This window comes from Netta rufina (assembly GCF_964035555.1).
Source record: "Netta rufina genome assembly, chromosome: 6".
Taxonomy (NCBI): Eukaryota; Metazoa; Chordata; class Aves; order Anseriformes; family Anatidae; genus Netta; species Netta rufina.
The window spans coordinates 13,600,159-13,620,984 of record NC_140129.1 but is presented as its reverse complement, the minus strand read 5'-3'; the positions used below and the strand labels follow the sequence as shown (position 1 = coordinate 13,620,984).

The 20,826-nt window shown below is 33.8% G+C and overlaps 1 protein-coding gene across 4 annotated transcripts in view; it reads left to right on the top strand.

Annotated features, from left to right (window-relative positions):
- ADAM23 (ADAM metallopeptidase domain 23) overlaps positions 1–20,826 on the top strand; it is a gene marked incomplete at its 5' end in the record, with an annotated part of 74,415 nt that overhangs the window by 40,041 nt on the left and 13,548 nt on the right. For 3 of the 4 annotated variants that reach the window (XM_084289164.1, XM_084289163.1, XM_084289166.1), the window contains 11 exons: positions 1,147–1,195; positions 3,371–3,470; positions 6,240–6,311; positions 7,116–7,202; positions 7,692–7,772; positions 9,319–9,369; positions 9,835–9,898; positions 11,347–11,452; positions 12,948–13,067; positions 13,899–14,067; positions 15,844–15,955. In XM_084289164.1, the coding sequence (XP_084145290.1) occupies positions 1,147–1,195; positions 3,371–3,470; positions 6,240–6,311; positions 7,116–7,202; positions 7,692–7,772; positions 9,319–9,369; positions 9,835–9,898; positions 11,347–11,452; positions 12,948–13,067; positions 13,899–14,067; positions 15,844–15,955 (1,011 nt within the window). Of the gene's footprint in view, positions 1–1,146; positions 1,196–3,370; positions 3,471–6,239; positions 6,312–7,115; positions 7,203–7,691; positions 7,773–9,318; positions 9,370–9,834; positions 9,899–11,346; positions 11,453–12,947; positions 13,068–13,898; positions 14,068–15,843; positions 15,956–16,570; positions 16,701–20,826 lie in introns of those variants that run through there. The other variant, XM_084289165.1, reaches the window with a different exon arrangement.

The following is a 20,826-nucleotide window of genomic DNA, read 5'->3' as shown; positions in this document are numbered from 1 at the left end:
GCTGGTAAAGCCTGTCTGGGGACTAAAGAAACTTTTTTTTTTCCCCCTTCTCACTTGTATCTTGTAAGCAATTTGGCTACATTATCTCTTTGTTTTTTTTTTTTCTGTAAAACTGTGAATGATAGTAGCAACTTTGTTTTGGAATCACTTCGGAGATCTGCGAATTAGGAAGCAATGTGAAGGGAGTATTGTTTTGTAAAGCATCACTTTTAAACTGCGTAAACTTGGAAATAGCTAAAATATTTTGTTTTCTACATTGTTGTTTTCTGGTTAGATAAAGCAGTGTTTATCTAACATGGAAATCAATATTTCTTTTGTCTGTAGGATATAAACATTTTTAAAATGCTAGCTTAGTTTCCTTATTTGGATACGCTTTATAGAGGAAGATTAATGAGAGACCTGGATAGAGGAGAAATAGCCATAGAAATAATTGTATTTTCTGTTGAGGAAAAGTTTAGATTTAGTGCAGTAACCAGAATGCAGAACGTTAATCTTTAAGACGTTCCTTCTTTGGTAGATGATTTTTATGGGTAGTCTATAACTTCTGGTTTACCAACCATAATATATTGATCTTTTGGTTTTATTTTATGAATTTTGTCACTGTTGACTTACATGCTATAGCTGTAAGTAAACTGTAAATCCACTTTCACTTAACTACTTTTTATAATGAATTTTGGTTTGGCTGATTCACATATTGTTAGTTGCTATTAATACCTATATGACAAAGAGGAAAAAAAAATATATGGACTGTCCTGTAACAATTTTCCTTCATGGTGTTCTGTACGCATTTTGGGTTGGAGGAAGTGGCAACATTTTTAATCACCAGGATTGTATACTACACAGAGCCTTGTGCTGCCTGTTTTGAGAGCACGTAGGGAAGAATGTTGCCAGCTATTTTTAGCTTTTTATACTGCCTGAAACTTAGTGTTGAGTCAAGAATGTGCACATATAGGAATGTGAAATGACCACATTCCTTGTAAGTATATTAACAGTTTTTCAAGTGGGCTGTTTTTTAGGGCTGTACAGCAATTCGATCAGCTAATCTTTGTATAATTAGTCAAGGTCCATTATTATAGCGAGTACTTCATTGTAAGCGTATTTATAACTGTTTTCCTTTTCTGTTGTATGTTGGTCTTGTCTGAGAAGAGTGTGACTGCACTGAATCCTGGGGTGGTTGCATCATGGAGGAAACAGGGTAAGTCCTAACTATCAGTAACTGAGGGCTCTGGAATAAGTTCATAGTTTACATTATGACATAAATATTTATGTACTGGACTATGTGCATGTGTTTTATTACCAATAAATGAAAATCTAGTAGCCCAATCATTAGGATAATTGGTTTTGTCTTTTCTATTTTTCTTTGTTATTGCCATTTTAGGAAGATACTCATAAATCTTAGATTCTGGAGTTCATAGGAGAGTTATTCTGAAATGGTTTGTTACACTTAAAACGATTCAAGAGTAAAGAATGTGAATTTTCAATTAAATAAACCCATACTTTTTCCATACAGTTGAAAAGTATCGCAATACAGTTTTGATAAGTGATATTCCTATTTTCTTCATAATTTTATTTTTTTCCATTTCCTTCAAAATTCTAATTTTGAATGAGCAGATCTCTCTTCTGTTCAAGTGAATAAAAGTAGAAAGCTGAATGTTTTCAGCAAGTGCTCTCAATCCTTAACTATACAGTTGTTAAAGTCTGAGGGGGAAGCATATCTATATAGGACAAGACCAAGTTTCATTGCACTCTACACACTGCCAAAGATTCTTTTCTTTATATTGTATTCTTTCTTTGTATTGTAAGCAATTTGGCAGAAAAGGAGAACTTCTGAAACAGGTTTTTGAGTCCTGAGGTCCCTTCCTGCAGAATTCTTTCCCGCTGCAAAAATCCTGGAGAAAATTAGTTATAAATAAGACAGAAGGAGCTTAGTTTGTTCATATACGTTATCTGGAATTTGATTCTGCAGTAGAATTACTGTGCGGCTTTCCTGTGAGCTTGTGTTTCCCAGCTACCTTATGAATGCAGCAGAGAATTACATAATGTTTGTTTCTGTAATACGAAGTAAGGCATAGATCAGAATAGATACTAGCTTCATTCTCATGGTGAACTCAGCAAAGTAGCTGTCTCAGATGGAAATGTCAGTAGAAGATGTTGTGGAACAAACCTCTTCTGCAGATAAAGTAACAGTAAAAAATTGCTAGAAGCAGATAATAGTCACCCAGAAGCTGAAAAAGAAGCATAATGTAAAATATTACACTTAAAATATTAAATAATAAAATAATAATATAAGCGTAATAAATAATATTACACTTAAAATATTAAATAATAAAAGTGAAATGGGTAAATAATTAGCTGCAGTGTAAAGCCTTTAACTTAAATCCATCAGTACCAGAATACCTTTTATTTTAACACAATATTTCATTGGGGAAATGTCAGCTCAATAGCAGTCAAGCAAAGCACCCTTTTCCAATAACATTTGGGAAAGGAATGGAGAACATCCTTACAGCACTGTTACCCCCCATCTTTCAATGTGAATAGTTCTGATTCCCAGATGTCAAAACATGGCTATTAAAATTATTTGATGTTTTCTATATAAGAAATGACTAATAAAATCTGTTTTCATCAGGATGGGAAAGAGATGGAGAACAGGAGATAGGAGAGAAGCCATCATAATCAGCATAGTAAATGAGGGAGAAAATACAATGAAGATTTTTAAATAAGATTAAACAAGGCTTCCCAAGCAAGTCCTTGCGCAGAAAATTGTTGAAAGATGGAAAAATATTCTGTCAATAGTAGTACACTGCTGTTCTGGATGCTTTCCTGGGCATTTTCTCAGGGCCAAAGTCTGAGATGAGATTTGGGAAATGTTTGTTGTTTTTATTTATTCCAACCCTGTGCAGCTACAAATGGCTATGAATTCTTTTTGCTTTAAAAAATCAACCTTATTAACAGGATCAGATGACTTGAACAGTTTTAAAACCCTGGCATGAAAACAGGGATCAGGAATGTAATCCATTATTTAAACTGAAGTTGCAGCAAAAGAAACCATAAAGCAATTGGATTATGCATACAATCAAGAGGGTGCATAGCAGCTTTTTATGATAATGTGGTTTCATATTATTAAGAAGATTTGAAGACCATGGTATCCATAGATAGACCATAGATCTATATAACAAAGATACAAAAATGCAAACAATTCTAAAAATCTTTTTCTTTCATTCTGATTTTGTTGTTTGAAATATAAATCTGAACTGACAATACACAGTGGCTGTAAGAAACAGGGATTTACAGTGTAAAAAATGTTATGACCCCTCTGCCCTCTTCCAGTAACTGTTGATGCATTTACTCAGCTAATTCTTTGCTATTTTAGGGTTTATCATTCCAGGAAATTCTCCAAGTGCAGCATTGCAGAATACAAAGAATTTTTACTTCGTGGGGGAGGTGCTTGTCTTTTCAACAGGCCAACAAAGGTAATAAATGTTTAGCAGGGGTGGTGACTACCAACACATTATAATGAGAATGTAATTGTTCCACTAACACCCATCTGGTTTCAGATTTGTCAAAATATCTGTGTGGGTATTTTCTGAGGTTACTTGTAATTAGCTGAATGTTCATCCATAACATTTAAAAATAGTCTTGAGGAATCATGCAACTTGTTTTCCATTAATTCTTCATGCTCAAATAATGACAAATCTTGCAGTTGATTTGCGTAGCTAGATGCATCCCATTTTAGAATAAATGTTCTACCTATTAATCTGAAAGTAGTGCAAAATAAATCCAGAATTGAGTTTGTATAGCACATCTACTCTATTCTTGGGATCTTTGCTTGACGTTGTTAAAAGGAATTTAATTCCTAATTTGGTAATTGGCATATCAACAGATTTTACATCATATAGAGAGTAGCAGTATTGTTGAAGTTAATTTCATTTTATTTCAGGTATACAGCTAACAAAGTCCATAATTTATAACAATTTCCTCGTACCATCCACATTCCTTTTTTTTCTACAAAAAAAATCAAGGTCATTTTTTTTTTTCTTTCTTCCTAAGGCGATATGAACATGACATCCCTCTAAAGCAACTAAGTAGTGTAAAAATACTCCATGTGGCATTTTTTGCAATGTAAGATCAATATGAAGTATTAATACTCTATTTAATGACAATGTCAAACTTGCTGTCCTTGTAGAATTTAATACTGCATGGACTACCAGACTGTTCTGTTTGCTGTGCTGTATCCTTTGGGGACCATTACCTTGTACAATTAACAAAAAAAAAATGTGCTTCTTAGAGTGTTTTGAATCTTTTCCTAGGGTAGCAGTTTTTGCTTGTAGAATAAGAGTGGGAGAATTGTTACAGAAAAGAGTAAGTGGGGAGAAAGAAAAAATTTCATTTTTGTGATTAAAATAGGATGATGATAAGGTAATGGGAAGTAATCGTGAAATTGCAGACAGAATAAAAATGCAGTTTACTTCAATGAAAGTGATCCCAGGAGAATGGTTGAATTATCTTTATATGTTATCTGTGTTAGTGTTTCACAACTTCAAAATTAAAGGTCTTTAGGGAAAAAAATCATACATCATTTTGAGTCTTATTATTTGGAGGTAGGTAAGTGAGGTGGAAAATAGCATACTTAATTTTGAGATAATTAAAATGTAGTTGTGTTAAGCAGTCACCATGATGTCATTTTTAATTTGAGCTTAATTTGAGTCTGTGACACATAGGAACATTTGATGGTGTTTGTGTAATGCCACAAATTCTCTGATTGACCCCTTTGCATTATCTTACCAGCTGCAGGTCAAATAACCAGGTCTGTTTGATAGAGAACTAAATTTCAGGTTCAGAATATCAGATGTTGAAGTTTCCACAGAAGCATAGAAATAACAATGGCTTATAGAGAGAACAAAAAAATAGTTTTCTCAATCATGTTGACATTGCTACTAAAGAAAAGTACATGTGGTTATTGTTTCAGTTTAGTTTTGCATCCAGCACCCAAAATTACAGGTGCTGTTGATTATCTATGCAGTTTATGCAAGAAAAAGAAAATATTTTCTTTCTTTTTAATGAGGTAATATTGTTCCTCTTTTTATTTTCTTTCTTTTTTTTCCTTTTTTTTTTTTTTTAGGAGTTTTAAAGCAATCTTATACGATTAAGCTCTTCTCTGCCTGACTTGATTATAATAGAATTTACCAATCAGACCTTACCAGCAGAAAGTATCAGGTTGTTACTAGCAGTGAGTGTTCTGAGAGAGAGAGAATAGGGAGTGAGTGGAAAGATGTAAAATGGACATATGACCAAAAAAAATGCAATAAGAATAAACTAGTTAAAGATTGTAATGTAAGAAAATGTAAATAAAAAATACTGACTCCCATGGTGGTTTAGTGTACAATGTCTTAACTGTCCCTTTGAACAGCAGAACCAAAAATAATACAAAGAGACTTGAGATTTTAGTCCAATGCTAGGCTTAGAGGTCGACAATAGTTTTGGTTTACCTTTTAAAAAATATTATACTTAGAATTATTCGTAGATTTTCTTTTTTTGCCAGTATCAGAAAACATGGTGTAATTTGTGAATTACTCAAGAGTTTATTTCCTGGTTATTAATTGGGGAATGTATTGTTTTTCTCATTTAATTTTCATCCTGAACTATAGAATATATCTATATTGTATATATCTGGTCCTGGGAGTATCTGCTTAGCACGATTTATATTTATCTGTGTTATTCCAACTTAGTTATACACACAGTAGACCAGGTAGTTTTAATAGTATTTCTTAGTGTTATTATTTTCACGCATGAACACATTACACTGGAATAGATGGAAGGTAATTGCAGGAGCAAGTATGGGTGCCTGAGTAGATCCTAGAGATCATATTACTGTCTGTTTTCTTAAAGGAATTGTCAGATTATGCAAGTCCATGAAATTAGAATGAAGTTACCACTTTGTGATCTATTTTACTGTCTCAGTTTATTTATTTTTGGGGGGGTGAATATTCTCTTAAAGGGGGCTAGCAGACAGGTGGTTTAGCTGTATTACATTTCATGTATTTCATGTCTGCATGATTCTGACTAGCTGCACTTGAAAGCCATGCAGCATGCCCTATCACTGTAGTAAGGGATATATTCTCTGTGTGAGAGTGTGTCTGTAGCGTTGCAGAGATGGGCTATGTATGATAGAAAAGTCATTTGATACTATTTTTATTCTTACTTTTGGGGCCGGGGGCTCGGGGGTGCTCTTTTGCTTTCAGCTCTTTGAAACTACTGAGTGTGGAAATGGATACGTGGAAGCAGGAGAAGAATGTGATTGTGGTTTCCGAATGGCAAGTAAAGAGTTCTTATATCCTATTCTGCAAGTCTGCCTCACAAAATACATTAAGATAATTTATATGATCGGTAAGAGAGGAGGAAGGGTTATGGAAATTAATCTGTTTTGCCTTTTGCTATGGAACAAATTAATTAAAGGACTGTTAAAATATTTTTTTCCAGTGAGAATGAGTGCAAAAGTAAAGTCTATACTCAGAACAGTCTTCCTGTCATTTTAATGAAAAGGAGTTACTGTTTTCTAGCATATTTTGCATTGCGCTGTAGAAATGTTTACCCCTTTCCTTTGCCTGGGTAGTGTGTCTGGAGTGTTAGGTTCCTCATCAGTGTTCTGGAAATATGTATCTTTGTTCAGACAACGAGTAAGCTTTTGTTTTATTCTCTAATGTAGAAATATTTATGGAACTTTTTTTTTTTTTTTTTTTTTTTTTTTTTCAAAAATCTGTCCTGTAGCCTTGAGAGCTAGTTCTAGTAATTAACTATAGTTACAAATATAATTAGTTTTCTTAATTGTTTTTCTGCATTTAACACAATTTGACTACGCAGTATGCATTGGTACAGGCTATTCCCCACCTGTGTAGAGGCTTTGGAAAGTGTGAATCTACTTATTACTATAGCACGTATGTCACCATTTTCCTCTTACTTTACAATTTGAGCATTGTAAAGGATATTTTCAGCTGATAATTTCAAGTCATTAGTGCTAAAGTGAATCTTTTGTCTGCTGGTACATTATAGTTGGTTGGAAAGATTGGGAAAAATATTTAAAATGGGAAATTAAAAAGATCACTTACTGTTTTCTTCAGGAATGCTATTCAGACTGTTGTAAGAAGTGCTCTCTTTCTAATGGAGCTCATTGTAGTGATGGACCCTGCTGTAATACATCATGTCTTGTGAGTGTTCTTGCATTGTATCTATTGTTCTTATCAGTTGTCTGTGGAAGTCATGCACTTGTTAAAGTTGCAAGTGTAATTTATGGACAATGAAGAGAAACAGCTCAAATATAGGCTGAGACTATTATTCCAGACAATATTCCAGTGGTTACTGCACCAAATATAAAGGGAATAATAGTTGCATTAGATTCGTGTTCATGTAAAAATGACATTTATTTTTATTTATCTATCATAGATTACAAAATATATATATATATTTTGGAAGTATTACATACTTCATTTTAGCCTTTAAAAGATTAAGAAACTGGAACATTTTTTCAATGCTTTGAAATAGCTGTTGAGGTTGTGTTGTTTTGTGGTTAGACAAGCAAAAAAAAGAACAAATATATGTGAGTTTAGTGTTTAAAAAGCATTAAAATGAAGAGTAATTCCAAACAGGAACCTTTAATTTTGCTGTTACATAATCTTACTATATTCTTCATTTTCTAGTTTTTTCCACGAGGCTATGACTGTAGATATGCAGTGAATGAATGTGATATTGCAGAATTCTGCACTGGAGATTCTGGCCAGGTATGTAGGCAGCTCTCTCTGCCCAAACTATTGCTATTTGCTTGCACTCGCTTCACACCAATTTAAGAGGAAAACCCAGACTGACAATCAGTTCTGTCATATGCCCTCAAATAACTGTACTCGGGGAAGGGAAGAGTTTATTATTATTCTAACAAAATTTCTTAGATATAACAATACAAACTAATATAAGCAAGCAAACAAAATCTAGTGGTCTCAGAATATGACACTTTTGGGGGTTGGTTTTTAAAACTCATTCGTTTTATTTTTTATATCTGTATAATATTTGTGTCAGAAATCCTCCTGTACTCTCTGTTTTGTCTATAGTTTAATTACTAAGAATATAATGCAAATGTGAATGGGTTCAAAGTTAATAACAGTAAGATTTCATGAAATAAAAGTTTAAAATGCAGATATAGAAAATACAGACAATTACAACAAATTGGGAATAAAATGCTATGTTTTTAAGAGTGCACATGTGATTATTTTATAAATTGTACACATTTCTCTTGAAAATACTTCTATAATTCTCAAAAGTACAGGAATAAAGAGCAGACAAAAGGTTAATTTTAATTCTTTTAAATAGTTAACATTCAGCACATCTTCCATTTTCACAGTAGTTTTGACTTGTTAGGTCATACATGTTCCTTTTCAATACTGAGTATTTATCGCCGAGATTATATAAGAACTTTATAACTCTGCTACAGCCTACTGTATCAGGTTCTTAACTTTGAAGAAATAAGATCTCATAGTTCTCTTTGGGCATTGGCTGTATTGTAGATTACAATAAATTAACAGTAACCTCTTTGAATATTGTCATCCGAGACATTTACACTTACAGATAGTAGCTATTGGTGAGATTTTATTGTAAATCTTTCATTCTGTAGGTGGAGACTTCTCAGTGGAGGAGAGAGGCTTTTTTTTTTTATCTGGAATGGCTGCCCAGAAAGTATTGGCTATGATGTACATTGCAGCACCATGCCCTTTCCAAATCTTCACCAGTCCCTTTTTTGTTGAAGAAAAGCACTGATGCTGCTGTACTCCTAGCTTTAATTATCTGAGACTTCTGGGGCTAATGAATTGTTCATATCAAGAATTTTTGCAATGCCAAGAGAACATGACAATTAACATGATCATAATACAATATGGCTCTGTAATCAACAGAGTGGTAGGCTACAGCTAACTGTTCTCTCACGTTCTTAGTGGGACTGCGAATGTAGTGGCAGTGTTGCGTATGAGAACAAACACAGACACAGTGTTTGTTAGGAAATATCCTGTTACTGAGCACACCTGTTTTGCTTTTTATTTTGCTTCACCTCCTTAATTTCCATTGGGAATATGCAGAAAGTTAGAATCAAAGCTTGTATTTTATGGCTGAAGATGTTAATTTTTTCATTTTTATAAATAGCTATAAAGATTCCTCCAGTAATTATGTTATCTACCTCCTTTGTATGTTTTGCAATTGTCACTTAAAACCAGGAATATTCCATATGTGATCCTTTGATGGATTGCAGTAACACGATTTAAAAAAAAATGTACTCCTTTTCAGTGTCCACCAAATCTTCATAAACAGGATGGATATGCCTGTGATTCTAATCAGGTATGTAATGTTCTCAGATCTCTGCACATCAATTAATACAATTTGACCCAATACAAGTTTTCATTTTTGTAAAGATCCCGTCTTCTGTATTTCTGCATAGATATTGTCTTTTGGACATTAGTGTCATTTGTGCTGAATGCACTCTGTGAATAGTAATGATTTGTAGTTTGAGTAAAATCTGCTTGGTATCTTTACATTTTTGCATGTAGATATGAAATTATAATCCGTGTTCTTTACAGCTATGTAAATGAGAGATATAAAGCAGCTGCTGAAATTTCAATGCATATTAGACACCAACTGACTTTGAGAATCCAAGCCCAAATGTGTGGTCCATCTACCCAAATTCATGAAAACTATTATACACTCCAAGATGTGGATGAAGAATCAAAATGAGACTTTTGTCAGGGGAGGGGAATGAAAGGAAACAGTGGTCAGTTCTCATTACTAACATTGTGTTCTGTTTAGGGCCGTTGCTACAACGGTGAATGCAAGACAAGAGATAATCAGTGCAAATATATCTGGGGATCTAGTAGGTTGACTTCTACTACCTTAAATGTATTTTATTTCTACTTCATTCTTGCCTTTGTTTTATATTTTTAGTGTTTTACTTTTTTGTTCTTCCCACTGTAAGTTAAAAGGTTTCTGCTCAGTAGACAACAGTGTGAAACTGTGACTTGATTGCCAAACAGAATGTCAGGTTGCATGCTTGTTTGGGAGTGGTGACAGTGAGATTGTTCTGACCTGATGTGGTTGCAGACATAGACAGGGTAGCAAATGCTGGACTCTGGTGGAGTTAGGTGAGATTAGCAAATTTGAGTTACTATTACCAGGGAAAAAAATGGGTTTCAGGATTTATTTTGTTCTATAGTTTCAAACATGGTTTTGGTTGTTAGGTTGTTCGTTGTTGGTGTTGCTGCTTTGCTTTTAATGGTAGTTGTCAATTCCCTTATCCCAGCACTGGTTCATGCTAAAGCTGCTCCTACCCTCTTTGTTGAATCATCCTATATTCAGGAAAATTCATACATTAGTATGTATTTAATTATCCATATTACAAATTTAAACATAGATGTAAACCTGATTGAGTAAAATAGAATTGTACTTGTGATGGAGTTTGCTTGCAGCTGAGAGGGGATAACTACTCAGTTTAAAGACTTTGAGACAGTTCAGCAGAGCAGACCTATCAGGATGTCCTGTACTCTAGCACTTAATGTTTTCTTGAGTTTTGTCTAACTGCTACTGCTGCTTATGCCTACTTGAGACTTGAGTTTTTTCTTTCTTTCTTTTTTTTTTTTTTTTTTTTTGGGGGGGGGGGGGGGAGCCTGAGAGGTGAGGGATTTATTGTATAACATTTATTTGTTTTTACTTTATCATCCTCTATATAACTGTGGTGCTTTTTTTCAGTGATTTTCAGAAGAAAAAAAAAAGTGTGTTCGCAAATAATTGTGGTTTTAAATCTGTTAGTTCAGATTTTTACTCCTAAGAAGCAGTAGAAATCACACTCTGACTGTTCAACCTTGATTTGTGTGTGAACTCCTAAAACAAACTGAAAAAAAAACAACACTTAGAGTTGATTATCAGGTGTTGTTGTATGTCATAGATATAATTTTTGATCTCCTGAAAAACAGATCAGGAATAAATGCAGTGAGAACAAACAGATTAATGCTATGTGTAGATGTTATGAGGTGAACCAAATAACAAATAGAGTTAAATTCAAATGGAGAAAACAACACAGTTACTTTTATAAAAGTTCAGAGCAGATTTTGAATATAGGGGGTTATTTAGAAAAAAGCATCTGTAGGTATTGCAGTTCTGTCTGTGTAGGTTCTCACTGTGGAAAGTGCTATCTCTGTATATACAAATGGTTAGATTTTGTGTTAAAAATAATAATGATCCAACTGCAATAGAATATTATGCAAGTTTTCAAAGCACTTGTGTCACTATTAAAAAGTACAATCCTTTTCCTTTCTTCATCAACAGAGTCCTCAGGATCTGACAAATTTTGTTATGAGAAGCTTAATACAGAAGGCACAAAAAAAGGAAACTGTGGAAAGGATGGAGACCGATGGATTCAGTGTAGCAAACAGTAAGTGTGGTTTAAGTAGAGACAATTGGTATTTTATAATATATTGGTTTAATTTTTAATTTTTAAAACTATTGGTTTAATATTTCTGCTTGTTCATCAATGCATCAGCAGTTTGTTTAGCATTATTTTGAATATTCACCTCACAAGGTTTGCAGCTTGAGAAAGTTCCATGTCTGTTTCTGAAAAGTCCACAGGTGACTCAGCAATATATTTCTAAAGAATTCTAGGTTTTAAGGATAATAGTGTGTAATTTTTGTGCTCTCAGATGGCATGGGGTACAAGGCAACAAAAAGTCACAGGTTTATGTGTAATATACAAATGCCTTAGAATTGGTGGGGATAAATTAGGCTGCAAATTAACAGTGTGTTCTTGCTTGAGTGGCTCTAAGACTGTTACTGGGTTATGCTCTTTCAAGTATGTTCCAACCTTTATTTTGACCGGAGAGGAGCATTAGACATTTGAACAAGCTATATAGGAAATGGCTGATTTTATTTGTATGTGCACATTGCTAGATGAATATTTGATTAAATTTCCTTTTCAAGTCAATAATTTCTAATGGGTAGGCTTAACCTTCTCCTGATTTACTAACTCTTCTGTAATTTTTTAGATTTTTTTTTTTTTTGGAATACACATAAAAATTGTACTGGCTAAACAGTGTTCCTTATTTGACTGATGTTAGTTACATGGTGTTATTTTTTCTTTTGGGTTACGTGATTAATTTCAGATCGGAAAATTAATATTTCAGGTAAGGGAGGAAGTGGTTAAATGGATTTTTGTATATATGAAGAATGGTGGTGTTCTGATATGCATACCAAAACCCTAATTTGCGTAAAAGCTTTTTTTTTTTTTTTTTTGTCAGTAGAAGGATGATGGTCTAACTGAAGAGCTTTTTAAAATCTTTGCAGTTTTAACAAATACAGTTTCTAGCACTCATCCAGCTGTTTGTATGACTCTGGGCAATTACAGAAAGTGATGAAGCTTTAAGCAGAGACCCTTCCGTTGAAGAATGCACATGTAAAATAACAGCAAATAAAGTAGATTCTTTCCTAAAATTCATGCACACCATCATCTTATTGATTGTCTGCAGTCCTGCGAGGGAAATAAAATGCAATGAAAAATTTAAACTTCACATTAACGTATGATGTCCAAGCTGTTAGATGTAGGAAAATGTAATGTAGTCTGACAGGACAAAGCCGTGTACAATTCGCCTCCTTTTCATTGTATTGTATTTAGAGCACAGATGAAATTTGTTCATATGAACATTATGTAAATACTGTGCACTGGTACATTAGAATGCATAACTACTGGTTTCTGCCTCTTGTCATTTACACCAAATAGCATTTTATTTCTACACTTATACTCTGAAAGTCTATTGCGTGATTTACTGTCCTATGTTACTTAATGTGATCAGCAGCAGCATTGCTGGTCTTTCTGTTTTGTAACTTCATTTCATACTATTTCAGTAAACTTCATGATTTTTGCTTTCATATTACAGTGATGTTTTCTGTGGCTTTTTGCTCTGCACTAATCTTACTAAAGTTCCACGAGTCGGTCAAGTTCAAGGAGAAATTATCCCAAATTCATTTTATCATCAAGGACGAATAGTGGACTGCAGGTAAAAGATAATTTTGCTCTGTCAAACCTAAATGAATGGACATAAGAATAAATGTAAAAATACATGATTTAAAAGTAATTGATACCTTACAGCAAAATTACTGTTCTCAGCATTGTTTCTTCTGATTAAAAGAAAATATTCCACATTTAAAGAGGGTGAAATGTGGGTTGCCCTCCTCATTATTCTGTCTCAACTCTATTAGCAGTACTTCACAGTCAGAATTTAAAGCTCAGCATTATATTTTTCTGGAAAAAATAGACCTGTAATTACCAAAGACCCATGAGTTAAACATAATATCTTCAGAGAAATAAGTGCTTATAGAGAAAGTGAAAGTTCAGAGGAAGAGATCTGTGAAGAGTTGTGGCTGGATGTTAAGTTACAGTTCAGTTAAGGGTCAGGTAAACGGATTTTATTTTGCTGTGCACAGTATTGGATTTGTATTTAAAGACATTGGAAACATTACTGTCACACTAAGAATATTCTGTTATATAGTTAGAACCTGAGTGAACAATGTTTCTGAACTCTTCTATTATTCCACTGATGTTTTTATTTAAATGTCATCACCTGGGAAGTTATTAAATATTTTCTAGTAATAGCAATCTGCAGCATTTACAAAGATTTAGGTCATTATCTAGACCTCTTTTTAGTCTGACAACTGAAACACTTTGTCAATCCTGTGGATGGAGAGAAAGACTTGATAATTTTGTTGTCTTTGTGTATGTATGGACGTGAGAAAGGTATGAAACTTTTATTACCTAGACTGACATGTTTAATATTTTCAAAAGACTGCAGTCATAATACTAATATTATCTTTAAACTTATTTCTCCTAGTGGTGCTCATGTTCTTTTAGATGATGATACAGATTTAGGTTATGTGGAGGATGGAGCTCCATGCGGTCCTCACATGATGTGTCTGGACAAAAAGTGCCTGCCAATTCAGTCCTTGAACATAAGCAGCTGTCCCATTGGTTCTAATGGAAAAGTCTGTTCCGGTCATGGGGTGAGCCTGTGCTTGGAGTTAGCAGCTATGCTTCTCTAGCTATCTCTGTTACATCTGATCTTAATGTACCCTGTGCGGTTCTCTACTTGAAAGTGTTCCTGAGGCCTGCTGATCTAAAAAGCAAATGTTAGATTCTAGGGAGCACTAACATTCTGTGAAGCAAAGATAAAATTTTAGAAAGTGAAGTTGTCGAATTACTTCTGCAATTATATCCAAAGTGTTGTTTTTGCTACTTTCAAGAAAGTTTGACACTAGTTATTGTGAAGACTTCTGTAATGCATTATACCTTTATTAAGTTGGCCCTCTGTTCATGGAATTACACCTGATGACTTAAGTTACTAACATTGTAAAATGTTGGACCTCAACAAAGATATGTTCTTCTTGAACGCACACAAATTGTATCATTTTATATTCAGGTACATTATATTCTGTTATTATACCCATAAGTCCATTTGTCTAAGATGTTGATGTTTTGAAGAACATATTCACTGTTCTATGTCTTAATGGTAATATTGTTAAAAGCTGTAGGATTCAGTGGGCATGTATGTTCCTAAGGGGCTGGACTTTATATATTAAGGTGTTTTTTTTCTTGCTAATGTGGAACTGAAGATCAGACGTGAATTTGAACCCTTCAAAGAAATGCTAGCTGGGTTCAAAGTTAACAAGAACTTTTTTTAAAACAGATAATAGAGGGTCTAGAAGAGATTTAGAGATATAATCTTGGTACGTTTTGAACAGTGGCATGAATGGTGAGGGAATTATGCTACATTTTCTGTTTTGCTTTTGGTAATTCTAAAAGAATACTTCAGCTGATCAAACCTGTCATAAGATGCATTTATCATCATCTTTCTAGATAAGTTCCTTTAGTGAATACTTCCAGAAGCAGAGTGAGATAAAAAATTGAAAAACACGTGCTTCTTCCAATTATTAGTGTGTAGGTTAATTAGTCTTTGGGTTTGTTCCAGCATCCAAAACGTGTTATCAGCTGATGCCTAATGATTGACTTCCCTTCAAATCTCACAATCAAAACTTCATTCTTTGTTTTGTGTCTTTTTCTCATGTCAAGCTTTTTCTTTAGTAACTTTTAGCAAGACATTCCATATTCTTTTTTGTGTGAAAAGTTTATAGATACTAACTTGTGCTATTGATGTGATATTGTAGGTTTTCCTGGTTGGATAGATTTTCCTATATCTGTGACAAATATACTGCCAATTTTAGTGAGTACATCCTCTTTAGAGGTCATTCAACTACATGTAGACTTAGAACTATTCTTAGAACAGAAACAGCCCTCGTTTCTGCTTAGAGAAAAACGAGGACAAAAGCACTGAAAATCTTACAGTTTTTTCTCCATGAGAACAAACTGTAAGTGAAAGATTGTAAAGCATGACTGGCTCTTACATTTTTAAATGGAAATGTTTATATTCCTTCTGAACATCCAGGCCAAAAGTCTACACAGTTTGTTGGTGAAGAGATAATGAGCCTGGATAGTTTCTTGGTGGACGAGAATTTCTGTTCTCTCTCACATCCTATGCAGCTGTGTAGTGCAAGTGATGATGGAACCACTAGGAACTTTTCTGCTTTTCCTAGCATCTGAGTGTATTTAGAGGGCTACAGCAAACTTCCAGGCTACTGATATTTTGTACTCTTTCTGAACATTCAGTGCTGTTGCTATAAGTGGATGAATTTTTACTGTGTGAACTACCTACCTATTTACTTTGAATAAATTTAAGAAAATACAGGTTTAAAGCAGCTGTTTCTATTTATTTTCTTTTCCAGGTATGTAGTAATGAAGCCACTTGCATTTGTAATTTCTCTTGGGCTGGGACAGACTGCAGTATTGACGATCCTGTCAGGGATACTGGTAACAAGAAGGATGAAGGACCCAAGGGTTTGTGTGATTTCAGTTGTAATGTTCTTTCAAATATTTATGATATTTTTTCAGTCGATATGTGCTAGTAGAATTAGCATATAGTAAGAGAAAAATACTGTGCAGTCCTATTTAGAGACAGACAGTAAAATTCTGCTTCATGTAGATGATGTAGGTTTTTCTGCTTTGAGAATTGATTAAACTTTTAATTTTCTAATTTTAAATTTTGGGAAGATTTCAATAGGTAATAGTACATATTTTCTGATTTTTCCATTGTCATCTACTCTCAGTTTTTTCAATAGTTATGATTGGAAGCTGACTAAATGTAACTCTTACTTTTTATTTATTTGAGCATTTATGTTTTACTAGAGATTTCCAGTTCCCATAGCTATTCTCAGGTAATTCAGAGAGTTGTCACATAAAAAAGGGAAAAGTTAAAATATCCGTGGTTGAAAATAGCTTTGGTTCCTTAGCATCAGATTTTAATGGGAAGAAAAATAAGATTCATATGGATTTACATTATTTTTATGACCATTATTGCTTACCTGTATAGTAGGTATTTCAACCTACTTCATATGTATATGAAGTAAAAATACGAAGATGAGTTACTGTCAAAAATTTGTCAAAATTTTTCAGAGAGGAAGAAAAGCACTTGAGATTCTCACTGACTTCTCTTCCAAACAACATCTTTGGATTGTGCTGTCTAAGGTTTTTAAGTCTTCCCTGTTACCAGGACATTATCCAACATCAGACTGTATTTATCCAGAATCATGTATGCATTTACAGATAAAGTTGCCAATAAACGAATGAGAAACTGGGGGGGGTGGGGGGTGGGGAGGGGGGAGGGAGAAGACTTCAGCTAAATCCCAGTTCTAGAGCATTCTGTCCATTCTATAAAGCTGATGGAAAGAAGCTTTAAAATGTAGTCCTTAGAGGTCACAGTGCAACTCATTACACTTTAAAGTACCAGGGCTTCAAGGGAGTTGGACTCAATGATCCTTGTGGGTCCATTCTAGCCCAGGATATTCTGTGAAAGGAAGACAGGATTTTGGTGTGTCCCTCCAGAATGGCTCCACTTCTGTCACGTGTGCCATATTCCTTTGCCCCTTAGCAGAATGGTTCCAGTAGTTGTTTCCCAAGAAGTGTCAAAGAGATCATCTTGCAACAGGTTCCTGCTGTGAAGGAAGTTCTCTAGAACAGCCCAGATTTATATTATAGGGAATCTTTGCAGGTACTTCCTGGATTTATAACCCCCACCATAGTTAATTATTTAGCTGTCTATGTAAGATACTTGTCATTTCATTTCCCATAAAACTTTCCAAACTTCGGAACACTGCTTACAAATTTTTAATTGCTTACTTCCAAATCCTATAGGTAAGAATTAATTCCCTCATCTGTAAAAACGTCTATATGAAAGGCAGCGCAGAAAGTGTATTTATCTTAGTTAGATTCTTGTAATTCAAACTAACTTGAATGACTTCAGAATGGAAATACCTTTATGAAAATTCATGTATCAGTGCTGAAATATTCTGGGAAGAAAATCTTAAATGAAGAGTATCTGTATGTATTTCTGCTAGGTACAGTTGTATAGCTTACACTCCAGTTTTCAGTGGATTCCACTGAAAAAAGGAAGAGTATGTTTTTGTTACAAGGTGGCTTAAAGAATCTCAAAAGATGAGTTATTTTTGTGTATGTTGTTGCAGTAATTTATTGATGTTGAATCACCTGGAAGTGAATTTAGGAGCCTGTACACTGACAGCCACTATAATCTCTTTTGGTGTGCTAATAGAGGATTCCTCTGGGAGATGTCAAAAGAATACAGAAGTAACCTTCTGTACTTCTGTAAACATTCAGAAACAGAATATTCGTTTTTTTTTGTTGTTGTTGTTTTGTTTTTGAGAAAAGTGTAGCAGATTCAGCTGCGAGAACATCGCATCTAAACTAAATCCAGCATCACAAAGTGACATCTGATATGACCAGAAATCTAAGGAACAAGCTAGAATGAATATAATCTGACTCTCAAAACCAGGGCAGAGAAAATCCATGAAATCAAGCCTAGACAGAGTGAGTAGCCATACCCATGGTACTGATATCAAACCTTCGATTTTTACAGTTTTGATCATGAGTACTGCACTTTATACATGAAAGTTTTTAAGTGGTTAGTTATGTTCACATGATTGGAATACAGCAATTTTTGTTTTATTTGTTCTTTAAATGTGGCCATATCCAGATGTAAAGAAAATTGGAAAATGTTTCAGTATCACATTGAGAATGTATTTTATTTTGATTTTTTTTACAAATTAGAAAACACTGGATTTTTCTTCTTTACATAAGCATATATATCATTAAGAGTAGATCCAAACTAGCAGATACACTTCTTGTTTTGAGTGTCAAGAGATCAGATATTTGACAGATTCAGACTGAAGATAAAAAAAAAAAAAAAAAAAAAAAAAAGATTTTATATTGTAGTAGTAACATTTTTACAAGAATCTGTTGGAAGTTTTTGTATTGCTTACACAATTAATTTACAAATCTGTCATTTAAAATAAATCCCCATCACTTCCATCTACTTCACACCTTATGTCATGTTTAGACAGGGACACCAGCTCTTTCTGACAAGAACAATCCCTTGACGATGAGTTAATTCTTTGCATTAAACTGAATTCTTATACTTTGATATAAGGGGAAAGGAAAATATTTTGTAAATAAACTAGAATCATGTTCATGTATTGTGAGAAGCTTTGATACAGAAAGATTTGCTTAAGTCAGTATCACCTGTATGTTACATGATTCAGGGTCTAATTTCGTCCTATTTCAACTACTTACCGTAGTGTTTAGTGCTGAAACCTAGTACTTAAATAGCATGACAGCAGATAATTATTTAGGGAGAGTTTCTATACTTACACAAGTATATATCTTTTATACAGAGATGTGAAATTTCACATAATAGGTTTAAGATTTTTCTTACTACAATTAGATTAAGTATAGCAAAAAAGTATTGCTATTTGTTTTTACATTGTTATAATTGATAATTGATTACTGCTCCTACTGTACTTTTCAGACCTTTGCATCATCTGTCAATTGCCTTTGCCTCCATAGTGTACTTCAGGATTTAAAAATTGGTCATCCTTAATTATGTTAATTATGTTTATATTAATGCATAACTCTTGAATTAGTCTAAACTCAGCAACCTGTACTAGCAGACCCACAGGAGAGCAATTCATGATGGTAACTGGAGAAGACAAGGAGTTCTTGCTGTTAGTTTTTGGTTACTGCAGAAACTGAATTATTTTACAATGCTGGCTAATAGTTTTGAAGGCTGTGGGGCTCCATATGCACGTTACATTATTTCTTTGCAATTTCACTGCAGAATTGGGCCTCTGTTTTGACTAGCGGAATTGTGTTTGTTTTTAATATAAAACTTATGTCTCAAGTGTGTGTGCGTGTTTGTGTATATTTATGAATTTTTTTAAAAAAGAGAAGGTTTCAAAAGAGACTTCTTGATGAAGATTATCAAGTTTTTGTGCCCTGAAAAAGTTCCCATTAGAGAATTCAGATGCTTGTTTATGGTCTGTTACGACACAATGGATCTATCCAACTTTTAATCTTCTATAACATGTAGGAAGTGCAGTTGTTTTTTTCTTTCCTCAAAAAAAAAGCTTCTTTCAAAAATAAAAAATAAGGCCTCAGTGTATTTAAGAGTGTCTCTGAACATACTGAAGTTCCGAGCCGTTACCTGAAGTACATTACTAGGGTAGGTTTTTCCTTTTAAAAGGTGTTACTGTCTTTAGGTGATATAGATAAATAGGGTCCTGTTTGATAAATGCAGTAAAAAATGAAAACATTACACACTTGTAAAGGGCTTAATTAAAAGTTGTTTTGTTTTCTTTTCCCTGCAATTGAACTGTTTCCAAATAAACAGTTTTTATTTGCTTAGTTATACTCTGGGTACAGTATCTATCTGGTGATCAACAGGAAGTTTTCTTATTGGTGATTTATTTACATTTTGGCTGTTCTAAAATTACCTAAGCAGCAGGCTGAAGATGTTCCTTTTTTAAGTAAATAATAAAATCACAAGCTAAAAGGAATAGTCTTATGTTTACAGGGAATCTTTTCACTGAAATGTTTGCAGGAGTTCAAATAAAATCACATAAAGCTTACTTCAGAATTTTTAAAGCTACAGTATTTGGTAAATAAAAGTTTAGTTGGAGGTTTGGATTGCTTATCAGATGATGGATTATAAAGTAAAATATTCCTTTGAGGAATTATTTTGTTTTCATTTCAGACATATATGATGTGATCATTTCCTTAAAAAATCTTCACTTTTCCCTCCACACAGTGAGCATGGCCACTAACAGGCTAATAGGTGCAGTTGCAGGGACCATTCTGGCCTTGGGGGTGATTTTTGGAGGCACAGGGTGGGGAATAGAGTAAGCATTTTTCTTAGTTTGAGTTTTATGTCTGGTGCCTAGTGTGTGAGGTAACCGTATGCACCTGAGCCCTCTGTGTATTATCCCTTTAGCTTTGTCGTGTGGTGACCGTATTTGTCGTGTGATTTGACTGTGTCTGTGTCGTGTGATTTGCTCATGCAGTGTTGAACCTTCTCCCGTCTGGGATAATGTGGGGCATAAAACAAAAAGTTTGTGAATTTTTGCATTGTCAAAGTAAAATTAAATGTCTGAATGTTCACATTATGCCAAATTACAAAAGTAATGGAAAAAATGAGTTTGCTACTATTTTGCAAAATAGAATCAGGGTAACCTGGACTACTTGATAAAAAGCAAATTGTTTATTACACTCTTTGGGGCTTTCAGTCTAATAATAGTTCACACAATCTAGCTAGAAAAATGAAAGCTGATAATAGTGTATATAGCTAGTTTTACAGTAAAGCT